The 15,777-nt window shown below is 37.8% G+C and overlaps 1 protein-coding gene across 2 annotated transcripts in view; it reads right to left on the reverse strand.

Annotated features, from left to right (window-relative positions):
• Positions 1-270: 270 nt before the first annotated feature.
• PDGFD (platelet derived growth factor D) overlaps positions 271-15,777 on the reverse strand; it is a 233,306-nt gene continuing 217,799 nt past the window's right edge. For both annotated transcript variants that reach the window (XM_012770510.2, XM_012770509.2), the window contains exons 6-7: positions 14,273-14,487; positions 271-3,899 (exon numbers count right to left, since the gene is read on the reverse strand). In XM_012770510.2, coding sequence (XP_012625964.1) covers positions 3,774-3,899; positions 14,273-14,487 — 341 coding nt within the window. In that variant the 3' untranslated portion in view covers positions 271-3,773. The remainder of the gene's footprint in view (positions 3,900-14,272; positions 14,488-15,777) is intronic.

Genomic DNA, 15,777 nt, shown 5'->3' on the forward strand with positions numbered 1-15,777 from the left:
AAGTTTTGAAGGCCTGTGTAGTCTTTAACTTGATCTTTAAAAACAACAAGATCTGAGTAAATGTCAATAAAACCAGGGAAGTATAAATATTCTATCTTCCAGCATATTTGATCAGGGCTGTTAATAAACAAAATTGTATTTCCTAGGATTTCAGGCATGAATACTAAGCTATGAATTTTAATTTAATGTTCTACCAGAGGACCCTAGGAGAATATGAACAGTTTGGACATCTGTTGAGTTATTCTTAGAGTAAAACTGGACACATGAACATTTCAGGAAATGAAATAAAATCCTTAATGTATTTGCATTAAAATGCTGTTTATATATACAACTATTATGACTTTTTACATAAACATCCAAATTATCTGAATGAGATTTTGACTTTTTACATAAACATCCAAATTATCTGAATGAGCTTTTATGCACAGAACTATTTGATCCTTTCCCCATCCCTCCCCCATACTCACACATTAGCTGGCATTTTTGACTGTAAAATTGGTTCTTGTCATGGAATATATATGTCTCTACCCCCATCCCCCAAACAACCTAAAACCATTACGCTTAAGTGGCAGAGTTTTAACCAACACGGCAGCTGCTATCTTGTCTCTAGTAGGATGATAATAAAGACTAAGCCACAAGCAAAAGCAAAAATTCTTGCAGCTAGAAGAGCTCTCTTTATGCTCTGTGGCCCTTGACAAATGGTAAGCTAAATACTATGAGAGTGTGGCTCCTAATCTAGTCTCCCTGAGCTGTGATCACTGAATCACAATCGCTGGGCTGTCCATCCAGATGGGATAAGGGGTGAGAGCGGCCAAAAGAGGAATGAGGCTGTGATGTTGTTGATTTCAGGCCTCAAGGAAGAGAGAGGATGTGGACACTCTTAGGAGAGGAATGTCAGTGGAGAATATAATTCATTAAAAGACCTGTGGGGAAACAGTCAAAGGTAGAAGCAACAACAGCAGCAACAAAACAAAACCCAAGTCCTGACTCACTATGCAGTTGCAGATTAGGGACAGGGTAGAAACCTATAGTTGGGAAACAAGATTCTTAATCTTTTAGCATTATCATAAAATGAAGCCTTCAGAAACCACCCAATCTTGTCATTGCAAACAATTTGATGCATTTGCAAAAGTAAGTTGGTAACATTGTACACCTTTTAAAACTGCAATTGAGCACTAAATAATGGAGTAGGTTTGTTCGAAAGCAATATTTATTTTTCATGAAGATAAGAGGCATATTACATTTGCCATAGAAAATTCTATGAGAGGAAAAAGCTGCATGTTATCAACATGACAAAAAAAAAAAAAACATAAAAAACTCTACTTATGGAAGTGTTCTGCCCTATAAGAACATATTGAATGAAAGGCATTATTTCAGTTGAGTGAGCCATGCAGAAATGTGGATTTATTAGGGTTTGTTTTGAAATGTAATCTGTACGTTGAGCTTTTTATTCCTTTGATGGCAATGAACCAGATTTATTGGCTACATGGTGGAAGTGCAATAGATAACAGATAACCAAGGGAGAAGTTTTAATAAAAAAACTCTCAGGAAAGACAAAGAAAAGTGAGTGAATATGCCTGCTTACATTTCAGCTAATAAATAAAAAGTACAGATAGGGCTTTAACTGAAAACCATCCTGGTTATTGCAGCCTGGAAGGTTTATTGAAAATCGGGTAGAACACTCTAATTTTTCATATTTACAGCTACGACGTGAGCTGTACAAGCTAGAGGGATGTAACAACACACACTTTGAATTGGGTACAGGAAGCCAATGTTTTCACAGGAAACTTGCAAGTAGCCATGAAGGGGAAGAGTGGTTCCTGATTGTTAGTGTCTGCCTGGGATATTTCTGGGATTTTGGAGACTTGAACAATGGAGTAATTTTACCACTCACTGCCTCAATAAAAACATCAGGCACTTCTAGGGGAGTTTTAGAAGGTACATCTTCAATAAGCACAGGTCTTTCATCTGAAAGAGCTGGGAAGAAGTAAGCTACCTAAGGGTAGTTGAGAGCTGGGCCTGAGAGCACCACGCTTAGAAATCTAAGTATATCACGGCCACTCGTCTGACACTGGGACTTCACTAGCCCTGCCACATACCTCTCACCCAAACTGGTTGTAGGCGGTAGGGCCCTAGACTCACAGAAGGAATCGGCTCTCCTTTTTCCTTTCAAGGCAGGAAGAAAAAGGTAGTTCTCTGTGAGCAGCCCCTGAGCTATCTTCGGATTTCAGAGCTGCTCTCTTTAAGTGTCTTGCTTTGGAGAATGATGAATCACTTCCTCCTCTTGGAGTCAGTCTCCTTTAAAACAGACATGAAGGAGCCAGGGAGGAAAAATTACTCTAAATACCAATAATCCATGCAACACAGTTTTCTAGTGAGAGAGCAGGGACGAACTTGTGCTCCCACGATTCACAGTTGGCTTCTTAGAATAAGACTCACAGATTTAGAAAGAACCAGAGACCCCAGATCTGACTTCACTTGGTTGAGAAACATACTGAGCATGGTGATGACTTTATAGGATTGGGAATTTGCATTAATAAAATTTGGTTGTTTTATTGATACACAAAAGCTTTTAGGCTAAAAATAATCCATGATGGCTTGCCAAAAATAGAATGCCATTTTAAATCCAAGTTTCTATATCCAAGAGACAGGAACACAAATGCAAGATAGATAAAAATTAATTGGCATAGTTTAGAGAGTTTGAATCCATTATTAAATATGAAGTCTATCAAATATTCTACCTGATTTCCAGTTATGTTAATGTATTCAATACTCACTTTTTAAACTCTCAACTACCCAAATCTTCCAATGAACACCATTTTGAAAGGCTCATACAGAATTCCCACGCCATTCTTGAAAGGATTTGCCCTTGTGGAGGGGTTTGGAAAAATAAAAATTCAAAATTCTGCTACAGCTCATAAATTGTCTCTTGTAAGATTATAATAATAAAGACACTGAGTACTTTTTTCAGGACAGGTTTTAAATGGATTAGAATGCATCAGCAAAATGCATGAAAAGACTTAATGATTTAATTTCTAAAGCACCTATATTATTATGGCATGGTCTTGGAGACAGGTTATTATTGTCTACATAGGTAAGTGTGTAGTGCATCTTGTGGGAAAAATGCCTAAGTATTTGCCTTTTTCCGAGAAATCATATTTTTCCTTTTATGTAATCAGTTAAGATATATACCTAAGAAAAGCTCATCTTTTGGTTTTTTTTTTTACATCTCAACTTATTTATTTATTTATTTATTTTATTTCGGCATATTATGGGGGTACAGATGTACATGATGATTTCTTTAAGAGAGCTAGATCCAAAATTGTTTTGTGATTCAAAATTTAAAAATAAACAAATTCATCTTCTGAAAAATTTAAAGACATATTTCATATATTTGATTGTCTCTTATTTTGTCAAAAGATTTTAAGGGTCTAAATAACCATATGTGAGCTCTGGTGTACCTGGTTATATATATTGAATAAATCATTTGATCTATTTACACATAGACATGGATATACATATCTGTGCTGTGTATATATATCCTCAGACACTATTATTAAATGCAATCCTATATTCTTGAATATAGAAGTTGATGATACGCCTTTCTACTTGCCATGGCACTAACAAAGCTAGGTTGAAACTCAGCAACCACTTGTGTTCATTGCATTGCAGGCTAGTAGTAAGTTCGGTTGCTGGTGGAAAATGGGTCTCTTACCACACCCCCCTTAAACTAAAGGTTTCTTCAAGCTTAATGTAAGTATGTGCACATTCTTTTATCGAGGCGGTCTTGAGCTGCAGATACAATCGCACCGCTCATGGTGATCCAACTGAATGTCAACGAGAGTCATGGTCTTCACTCTGCCCCTCCTCCTGAGGTGGCCAGGCTCAAACTTTAACACCTAGGACAAGAAACACAGCTCCTGTTAGAAAGCCCTTGGCCTTTAACTCACCCAGATGCTATTTTTCTGAAAATTGGTTCTTAACCTTTTGAGAATCCAAGGAAGACTCTGGGCCTGCTGTTAGAATGCCCACATGCAAACATTTTCACAAACAGTCGACTCCCTTAAAGTAGAAGACTGCACTATTCCACAGTAATACCCTGGCATTACCTACCTACAGTTCCCGGATGTCCTTGTGTGTCTTAGTAGATATTTACTGATAGCTTTATAGAGGCCTGCTTTGGGCCAGATGCTTTTTCAAATATTATCATAAAGATTCTTCTAACCCAAACATATGTTACAAACCAAATAACTGAGCACATTGTCACCACAGACAGGAAAATGAATAAAGGCATGATCATAATATGCTGGCATGCCTAAATGTCTGGTTGAAGTAAAACATTTTGCCCTGTTGAAGGTCATTAGTGGCCATAACTAAATAAAAATGTGTTGATATTCTCACATAGTTGCTAACATAGAATACTCTTTACAATTCAAAATAGATCAGGCTCTACTAAAATCTTTGTACATTAACACCTGTGCATCCATGCAGCACTTCTTAAGTCAGTAAGTATATCCTTAACTTTTTAATTAATAAGTTTAAACATTATTTCTTAAACCATTAGTTTAAATAGAAGCTAACTTTTTTCTTCCCTGCTGTGACCTTCATTGAGTGAAACATGAGCCATGACATGGACAAATACTTGGCAGAATTATCAACTTTTTTTCAAATATACTGCATAGTTACTTGAATTGCTTCTTTTCTTGATGTTCTTAGATTCCTGTTAGTATTTACTTTTGATTTGGTTCTATGTTCCTTTTAGACTCCAAACTCCATCATGGTACCGCTAAACAATTGTTACATTAAACAGTTTTCAAAGAATTTGCACAGACACTACTTGTTTTGCTCTCTGCAAACCTTGTCACATAGCAAAGAAGGTATCATTATGCCCATTTTATAGATTAGACAACTGAGATTGTAAAGGAGGATAATTACATTGTTTAGGGTCTTCCAGCAACTTGGGCCCGGGACCAGGGCTTTGTCCTCTAGGCTCCTGGTGCATTCTGACCCAAGGCCTCTCTCATGTGCCTGTGATTTCCTTTTGTGCCTCAAAGGTGTGTCTGGCCCTCTATGTGAACTGGAATGGCACCTGTTACACTTTGCTTGTTGTACTCTTGTCCTAGATGAATGTTAGATTTAGGAAAATCTTGCTTTAACATCTGCATAACTCTTCATGGCATCCCCATGATTCTTTACTCTGGATTGTATTCCCAGGCATTTTCTCATTCTCAAATGTTTAAAGTCTTAAATGAACCAAAACCATACACTAGGAAAAATACCCCTAGAGTCCCCTGCACTCATGCATCATGGTCTGCACACACTTTCATTTAGCATTTAGCCATGCTGTTCCATGGCAGTCCCAGTGAGGTAGAGAATAAATCCCTGCATTCGTTCGGCGTTTGATCAAGCTAGGTCACTCTGCTAACGCACAATGGAGCATGGAGTCCCATTTGCAGCAAAGCTTCAAAAGAACTGTGAGTACAAAATTGGAGAAAAAAGGAGAATACCATAAGAGTTCATGAGGGAAGCACAAAGACTCAAAGTATTTGATATTGGTAAAGCTAGTCCAAATGCCAGTTTTGATAGCTGATTATATAGTTTCCATTGTCTCCCACAATTCTACTGCACTTAATGATATGTATCATATAATTTCACATGATTTATTATACATTCTATTAATTGGATTATATGTGCTTTGAGGGCAAGGATAGTATAAATAATTGCTAACATCATTCCTAGATACTAGACATGGTTGGAAGTGGTTTTGCAAATATTAAATTATTCAGACTTCAGTGCAACAAAATGAGACAGGTACGTTTCTAATTTAGTTTGTAGATGAGGAAAGAGAGATTAAGTTACTTGCCTCAGGTCATGGAGCTAGTACCCTGTTTCCCCGACAATAACACAGGGTCTTATATTTATTTTTCCTCAAGAAGACACCCTAGCGCTTATTTTCAGGTGATGTGTTATTTTTTTTTTTAAGTATGGTACAACAATCTACATTTATTCAAATATAGTTAAATTGTCTTCTTCTGGAACATCATAACTCTCCAAACCTCGAATCCCATCCTGAATTTCTTGCGACTCTATTTCCTTTAGAACCACTGGCCCCAGTCTCTCATGTCAAGCAATACAGCTCTCATTAAATGAGCAGCTCGTATCCATGTAACCTGCTCGTCTTCTTTACTGCTCCGCGACAAAATGCATGGGCTGTGCAGATACGTTGCATAGCCAACGCCCATCACTAGGTCTTATTTTCGGGATAGGGCTTACATTGTGCAAATGCTTAGAAATCCTGCTAGGGTTTATTTTATGGGTAGGTCTTATTTTTGGGGAAACATTGTAGTAAGCAGTGGAACCAGAGAATTTGACTCCATCCAAGCTTTTGTTTGTATCTCCATAGCAAGAGGCAAAACAGACAAGGAGATAAAGCAGGGGCCAGAACAAAGTTGCCCATGCTTTGGACTAGTTTCAATCTTTTCACAGTTTTGAAATAAAATTGAAAGTACTGAGAGCTGAGTTTCAAAGACATTTGCCTTTTCCTGCTCCCATGTTCTCTCCTGCTGGGTCTCTATAGAAAATATAAACTGTTATTTCACCATGAAAAAAATAAGCAACTAAAGACATGGATAGAGAATGTGTTACTATTTTTTTGCTATCCTCTGCCCATGACATATATGAAAACCCTACTTTATCATACTTGGTGAGTGTGCCTTGGAAGGGGTTGGGAATTGAACCCCTATAGATCTGCCAAGAATTCCTCCAATATGAATTAGTTGCTCTCATCTAAGACTATCTCCATGTAAACTAGATTTGAAGGCTGGGGGATACAGGGGAAAGAAATGATTCCTAAGAAGGTGAGCATGTGCTAAGTAGTCTTTGTTTAAATAAGACCATTATCAAGGCCTAATAATTTGTGATGATTAGCACCTGGAAAAACAGTGCTCTGTGATTTGCTTTTTTCATTTCATGGCAAACAAAAGCATGTGCTTTGGGATGAGAACAGAAAGCTCTGGGCAGTTTTTCTAACTGGCCTTCTGATTGTTCAGGGATTTTGCTTGTGTTTTATATTAAGCAATGTGAGCACTGTATATATGTGTTTTACTGATAAGAAGAGAAAAATGAATTGGCAGACACTTTTCCCAGACAAGACAGGAAAGCACTATTTGAACAAAGTGGAAATTGGACTGCTTGACTGGCTGATCACAGCACGGATGTTCAAAGCTTTCAGATCATGTAATAGTCTTAGGTTCAGGTATACAATGTTGAAAGGAGGAAGAAAGCAAGGCTGATTTGAGGGCACATGGAAAAATGAAAAGCCTTTATCTGAGAAAGCAAACTTGCTGGCTCTGGGTTATCTGGTCACCTTTAAAGAGAAGGAACCATTGAATTAATTACAGCCGCTGAAGGGCACTTGCTAATAGCTACTATCACAAAATGCTTTCTGATTTTCTGAGCTATGACTCACAGCTGCAAGCACACACCCGGAAATAACAAATGCACTGAGAGACAGCCAGCCATTTCTCAGCACCTATGGGTGCAAATGGGACTCCTGACTCCTCTCCACCCCCTGGAAAACCACGTGAAGCCAGGGAAACTTGACATCCACTAAATGGAGTGTGACTGAGCCAGTTGGTGGCTTTCATACCACACAATACAAAATCAAAGATGCTCAGTTTTGCAAATTACCACATCACGAAAGATATTTAACTACAGTTACTCACCTTGTTGCCAATAAACCTCTGAATGAATTTTTGCTGTAAAGCTATTACACTAATAAAACAATACCAGACAGAAAAGCTATCTGCTGAGTCGGGTTCTTGTTTATTGGGAATATAAAAAAAGGTTGTTAAGGCCTTGTAACAGTTCTCAAATTAATGGCTGACATAGGAACACAAGTACATATTTCAAGATAAATGCATTATATAAACCTGAGTCATTAAGAGTTTATTTAAGATTCTATCCAACTTCTAAAGCAGGTAGTATACAGCACACACAGTTTAAGGAAAAAAAAGCTTCCTACTTTTGCTTCTATTTTGACTTCTTTCATGCTTACAGTTGATAAAAATGTACACAGAGTCAAGATTTTTAAGGGGTGATAGTGACTTATACTGAAACCTAAGTGACTACAAGCAAAAATATTTTGAGAAGGGATAACATATTATTTTCTGCCTGGGTAATTACTCAATCTGCAGGCAATAGTCCCAGCAGAGGCTGAACGTTAAGACAGGAGTGATATCAGGTCATAAGACACAGTGCTCAATAGGAAAGACATAAATGATAAACAGGACAGAAACGTTATACTGAGAAGTTAAGGTGAAGGTGCCGAAAGGCTGGATGGTAGTGGGGATTTATAAAATGCTCATGATTTCTGAAAATGCCATCATGACATCTGCGGATATTTACTGCTAATAGCAGCTTTCTGTAAACATTCTAGGGTTCTATGGGGTATACCTAGCTGCGGGCCTACCCTTACGGAACTAAATAGTTAAACGATTTCAACAGCGCCTTAGAGGATTAATGACTACATGTTTAGCTTACTCTCTGCAGAAAACATAATGGAAGCCTGGCTGGACACTAAATTTCAGAGCATGGCATTAGCATTGGGTATCAGTCATAACACAGATGGGCCTTGTCTGCCTGGGGAATATCTTGCCCCGTGGCAGGTTTGCTAAGTTTGGAAGCAAGGCCTGATGTGAGTGAAGCTAGATTGAGAAGGGAAAGTGTATGTATGCATAGTTGTAGCACGTAGGTGAAGAGTCTATTCTCTTGGTGAGTGAGTCATCAGGGCTGAAAGGTAGTCAGAACCGAGAAAGCCAGACCAGGCTCTCATATAATTCCACCCACATCTGTCTTGCGCTTGACAGTGTTTAGATGCTTTCATTAACCCAGTATCCCCAGGTGGTAAGAAGCACAGGTGTTATCATTGCCATTGTCAAGCTGAGTGAATTAACTTTTTTATAAGTAGTCTATAAACATTAATGGTTCCAGATCATATCTTTATTCTTTTGCATTTCCCTAGCATTTCAACCACTAATTTGTCTTTATTTCTTACACAATTTCAGTAAGATAAGATTTAGGGGGTAGGATGGAGTGTAACCACAGTTCATGGATATAGTGTCATTTCAAGTGTGCCTGGGAATTCAAAATTATAGGTTATTAAGGGATTAAGTAAGGAAACCCGAGGCCCTGGGAGGTTTTAAGTGGCTGGCCCTTGGTTGCCTCCCCATGTGGAGGAGTGGGAGCCGGAACCCATATCTTGTCCCTCGTAGTCCTGCAATTTTTCCGCTCTATTGCCCTCTCTCTCAGTAGGAAAACACAGGAAAGGCCTGACTCATGGTCTCACTCAAAGGTGGAGAAAGGGAAAAAAAAGCAGGGAGACTCTCTATGAGCTCTAAGAATGTGGTTTGCAGAAAAATAATAGAAAAGAGATTTTCTTGATTTTTGTGATGGATGGTTATAATCATGACCCCCAAACTCACTGCCTTTTGCCAGAGAGTATTAACTCCTTGAACAAAATTTCTTTTCTGTCTCTTTGGTCTCGATTTGTAATTTTAGATAAATTTGTTTCAATAATAGATCTTTTAAACATGTAAAAGCTAAAAGTATTCTTCCATCTCAAGTCTGAAGGTCACCATTGTATTACTCTAATTAATCTCAGTTTCACATATAAATACAGATGCTCGTTGACTTATCATGAGGTTATGGACCGATAAACCCATCTTAAGTTAAAAATGTCTTAAGTCAAAAATGCATCTAATACCCCAATAAACCCCATTGTAAAGTAAAAAAAAACCCTAAATTGAACCATCATTAAGTTGGGGAATCGTCTGTACCTACTTACATCTTCTAACTCTTAAGCTATAATAAAATGCAAAATTTCAATATAAAATTCTACATTGAAATTAAAAGAATCCTTTGAAGTCATTTTTTCTTGCATTTTGTCCAAAAATAGTAATAATTCTAAATGCTGTAAATGTGCTAGAATCAGAGGTGGGTCTAGGCTTCTGCTGTTCAACAGTAGCCACTGGTCTTGCATGGCTATTTACATTTCAATTAGTTAAAATTACATGCAATTAAAAATTTAGTTTCTATTTGTGTTACGCACATTTTAAGTGCCCAGGAGCCACATGTTGCTAGTGATTAGCATATTGGACTGTGTAAATATGGAACATTGTCCTCACTCCAGAAAGTTCTATTAGTGCAAATAGTTAAGTCACCATCGTGACAAAATCATGACAGGAAGGACAGAGAAAATTAACTTCAATCTTTCCCTCTCAGCTGCTTCCTACGTTTTTGGCTGCTGACTGAACGGACACAGCCAGGGCACAGAAATGAAAAACAGTGAGTATTAATTTAATAGGTCACCATAATTTTAGGGAATATCCTATCTCTTCATTATGTTTATCAAGGGGAGACCTAAAATAATAGCATCCTCTAATTGTCTAAGCAGTATGTTTTCTGGAACCCTCCCTTAAAAAAAAATCACTGCCAAAAGTCTCTTTTAAATCCTATGATGGAGTTTGGGGCATTCTACCCTAAAATATTTTAAGCTGAAGGGATCTGAGAAAACAGTAAAACCAGAAAGGTCGCAATGACCTTCCCCCCACCCTTCTCCCCTGAAGTACGTCATAAAACCTAGAAAAAATTTTCTGACCCTCCCTGTAGTAGGACATAAGAACCACATGTGAGGAAAGGAATATCCTTATCTCTGAAGACAAAGGTACAACAAAGAAGAACGTGAACAAACAGGGCTTGCTAAGTTTTCCCCAGTTTATTACTGTTAGATCATACTCTTTGCCCTATCGCATTTCTCCACGACTATGCCCTCTTCATCAAACCTACCACAAAGAACACTCAGGTTGAACTGCTATTTTTGGGTTTTCATTTTTCTTTTTGTATTTTTATTTTTTTTTTGAGACAGAGTCTCACTTTGTTGCCCAGGCTAGAGTGAGTGCCGTGGCGTCAGCCTAGCTCACAGCAACCTCAAACTCCTGGGCTCAAGCAATCCTGCTGCCTCAGCCTCCCGAGTAGCTGGGGCTACAGGCATGTGCCACCATGCCCGGCTAATTTTTTCTATATATAGAAGTTGGCCAATTAATTTCTTTCTATTTATAGTAGAGACGGGGTCTCGCTCTTGCTCAGGCTGGTTTCGAACTCCTGACCTCAAGCAATCCGCCCGCCTCGGCCTCCCAGAGTGCTAGGATTACAGGCGTGAGCCACCGCGCCCGGCGGTTTTCATTTCTTTATGAAGGTTCCTGTGTCATGTAAAACTTACGTTACGTCAACGTGTTTGCTTTTCTCTTATTAATCTGTCTTTGTTATAGTGGCTTTGGCCACGAACCTAGGATAGGTAGAAGGAAAGATGTTTTTCCTCCTCTATACCTATATTTTCCAAAAGGCATAGAACAATTGGAAAACAATTAGGAAAGAGGAACAATCCTTTAACAGGTAGCTACAAATTTTTGAGAGCAAGAAATAATACAGATGGTCACATATTTTACTGCACAGTGAAGATTGCAAGATTGCTCAAACCCCTACAGGAGAAGGCGAACGACCTGTGAAAAGAGCAATGATATTAGCTTCATTAGGAGCTTTCAAGTCTCCCAGATTTTAATTCCTTAATGTTGAACACTGAAATATTTGTGGAGAATCACACAGGCCTGTTGTGTGACTAGGTCTCGTTACCCCCTTAAGGGTGCTCATCTCTCGTAAAAACTCATTTCACATCTCATCAGTTGCAACCACAAGCTGGAGAAACTGGTTTCTCAGTTCTCAGAGGTAAGAATACAGACACAGAACTGATAGAATAAAGGACGAGGATTTTTCTCTAATGAGACCAAGCTCAAGCAACCCTCACTTCTGGAAATGGAATAAGCTTTCTGCTATTTTCCACAGGGTACTTGGCAGTGATAATTGTGACACATTTCAAGGGTATTTTAGGAATCTCGGGGAAATATGACTGGAGTGTTTGTTCCAGGTATGCAGTTACTGACTAATGATTGATGCCGATTTGCCCTTTTGTCCAGCACTTGGCAGAGGGATTTTGGATGGAGATCTGCAGAGTGCTAGAAGTAAAAATATTATGACACATGTTACAAAGAGATGCTTTAGATGCAGCTTTAAAAGGATGCCAACATTTTATACCTACTCATGAGACCGAACAAAGAGATCAAGAATTTTCCCCACTAGATATTAACTGTGAACACAAATTTGCAGGTAACAGTTATTGTGTACAGAGATGAGAAAGGAACTAAGAGGAAGAGGGTAGCCAGGAATTTACAGTTCTTTAGAGTTAACTGTCTGGGAGGCAAGAGTCTTTTGGGGTATATGGTTAACTCTGTTGTTTTCACAATAAGTAATTTAAAAAATCCAGCTGAAACTTCAATCTGAACCCAGAGTCAAGATAAAAATAAAGCACTCCACAAATACATCAAAGGCCTGGATTCGAATGTTCTTCCTCACAGTTATTACTAGGTAGAGATCTTGTCACTTCCTAGATTATTTTAACTCTAACCTGATTACTGCGCTCTGTATTTATCCTCAGGGTTTAACCAAACATTATAAAAATCAGGTTCTTAGAAGTGGAGGGCGACATCCAATCTAGAGTTCATCAGTTCATACAAAAATAAAACACAATGAACATAGACGACAGCATTCTCCAGATATGAGAACATTTTTTTTTTCCTTTGAAAACAGTGGGGTGGAGTAAGCAATTCTTATGACTAAGCAAGTATGTTCTATGTAGGCCTAAAAAAATGTGCTTCCCCTGTCTAAGGTAAGTATAGTTATTATGGCACAACTTCCCACATTTCTCAAGTTGAAAATATCACTTGGAATATACCCATTTTCATTTAGCCCAGAAGGTACCTCCTTCTTATTGTTGTATTGTTTTCAGGATAAAAATCAAAATCAAAATCAAAACTAAACAAAGCCACCCCCCCTCCAAAAAACCAGTTTTACAAAGCTAGAAATTTTATTTAAGAAAAAAACTATCCATTCCTGTGTGTTGGTGGTTATTGATGGAAAACAACTCAAATAATAATTCCTAAGAATATTATTTGCTTCATATTTTAGCTTATATTTTTAAACATATTTCTGTATGATGTTTCACATCTTATAAAATGCATTTAATATGCATTATTTTATTTGATCCTCAGAATAACTCTGAAAGGGGTTACCTGATATCAATTCTTAGTCCCATTTCACATATGTGAAAACTGAGTCTCTTAACTTTGGTAACTTGTGTATGCTCCCACAAGAAAGTAATTAGAGCTGCTGTCTATGTTAGGAACAGCTCTGATTCCTTTTAAGTTTACTATTTATTTTGTGCTCAGTAAAGCGCAATATATTAATATTATAGCACAGTATTACTAATGATAAGATCATAGACTTTGGAAATAGTTGACTAGAGCTCTAGTCTTGACCCTGGGTTTTACTGACCATGTTACACTGGTCAACCTACTGATTATATCCTAAGCCTCAGTTTACTCACCTACAAAAAGATAATAAAAAATAGCAATCTCCTTACAGTATTGTTGACATATTGCTAAGTGAGCTAATGAGTACTTACAGTAGTGTTTGGCACCCAGTAAATACTATTATTATTATTATTATTAAAGGTTACTGCTTTCCTTAAATTGTTTTTCCTCTTACATCTTTATATTCACTTTTGTTTATTTCTGCATAATCCAAGAGGTGATTCCCCAGGTAGCACTTAGCAGTATTTAGAAAAAAAAAAATGAGCATTTCCAGATGAAAAATATTTTCATATTTAGAAAATGAAAAGGTCTCTGACAATTTATATTTTGCTATCTGTACTGTGCTTAATTTTATAATGACTTAATAGAATTAAGTTTTGGCTCTTAGCATTTTCTTAAAGTAATCTAGATTTTGCAGTCATATCCTGTAAATGAATAGCATTATATTTCTACAAGGAGGCCAAGTAAGGTCTAAAATGACCGCATCATACATTTGATTATATATTCTAATACAGCTATTGTTGACTCATATGGTATATTGTGAGAATTAGAAAAAGGAATTCCTTCTTCAGGATGGAATTAACTTCTCACCAGGGCACTTGGCTTGGCAAACCTAGCACTGGTAGAAGTTCAGCTCCCTATCTTCCCCTTGGCTGAGTGCCCTTGTGCAGTGAACAACCTGAACAACTGTATGCGATGACCCTGTCTTCCATACCTTAAAAATAACACCGCTAATGCAGCTGAAAAGAGCTAGATGTAGCACTGCAACAAGCAATTTGAGAACGACATACCTCATGATACTTCTTCACAGTTTTCCCTGAATTGCATGTGCAGGACTTCCAGTTGGCAGTTCCACAGCCACAATTTCCTCCACAGCGCTGCACAAGAAGGCAACGTGGAAAGAAGACCACACTGGTCAGCTTCAGCTCTTCTCTTAAATTGACCGAGTAATTCCTGGGAGTGCAGCTGTAGCGCTTGACGTCATCATTGAGCCTGTCCAGGTCAACTGTAAGCAAATACACACACTGTGTGAAGCGAGCACAACCGTAAGCAGGAACATTCAGCACGTGTTATCGAGAACGGAGTGGGAAGATTCTGTGCCAGCAGCCTTAACCCAGGGATTACATCTGTCCTTAGCATCTCAATTACTGGGCACCTAAAGTGGGAAACCTAATTTCTCTTTTGATCCTATCTGCCCTGCAACACTAACAACAAAATAAGACGAAAACTACACTAAAACCTGTATCTTGGTTCAAATTGCCGTGCATCTTTTCTTAATGCCAAAAAAAAAAAAATGTTTTGAGGGAAGAAAATAAAACATTTGGCAATTTAAACTAATTGTCTTTATTTAAAAAAAAATAAATTTCTCTTTGGTTCTAAATAAAGCCTGACTCTAAGTCATTATTTAAATATAATTTGAATTATTAATATATGTCTAGGACACATTAGGGACAACCACTGTAATATATTTCCCTGGCCACAAAATTTTGCAAGTAAATATAAGGAAGAAAAGGTTTTTGTTTCATTTAACTCCAAAGTCAACCAAAATATTAAAGGAAATGGAATTTTTTGTTTTTCGTTTTTTTGCTGTGCATATTTGCGCATTGGGTCCTAGGTGGCAGTATAGCATAATGGTTATGTGCTGGGGCACTGTAGAGTAAAGCTGCCTTCAATCACATCATGGCTATGCCACCTTTTAGCTGGAAAGCCACCTAATGGTTCTGAACCTCTGCTTCCTCTATAACATGCAGATATTTGAAGGACTGAATTTAGTGTGCCTGGCGCTCAATTATTGCTGGCTATTATTATTCATTTTGATTCATTTCATTCTCCTTCTCCCACATTTTCTTCCTTTAAAACCAAATCTTTCCTTCAAACCTAAAAAAAAAAAGTCTTTCTCCCTCTTCATTTCTTTTTTTTTTTTTTTTTTTGGCCATTACAGTAAGTAAATGAATATGCATTTGAATTGAATTTGTATTATTGTGTTATGGAAATTATATTTTAATTAGTGTTCTCAAAATACATCCAATCACCCACACATTTAGCATGCAGATTCTCTTACTGGTGCACACACACACACACACACACACACACACACATACACACGAGTATCTTCTTACAAGAATGCAATTAGAAGCAAGTCTGTTTGCACAGGTTCCACCACCATTTCCTAGTCCATGTCCCCTGTGCACCAGCCAGACTACTGTAGGAGGAATCCTACCAATGTTAGATATCGCTATGCTCGCTCTGAACTCCAGCCCCAATAAATATCTTAGTCTGAAACCAGCCCTGCTTG

The sequence above is a fragment of the Microcebus murinus genome, chromosome 4 (assembly GCF_040939455.1).
Source record: "Microcebus murinus isolate Inina chromosome 4, M.murinus_Inina_mat1.0, whole genome shotgun sequence".
NCBI lineage: Eukaryota > Metazoa > Chordata > Mammalia > Primates > Cheirogaleidae > Microcebus > Microcebus murinus.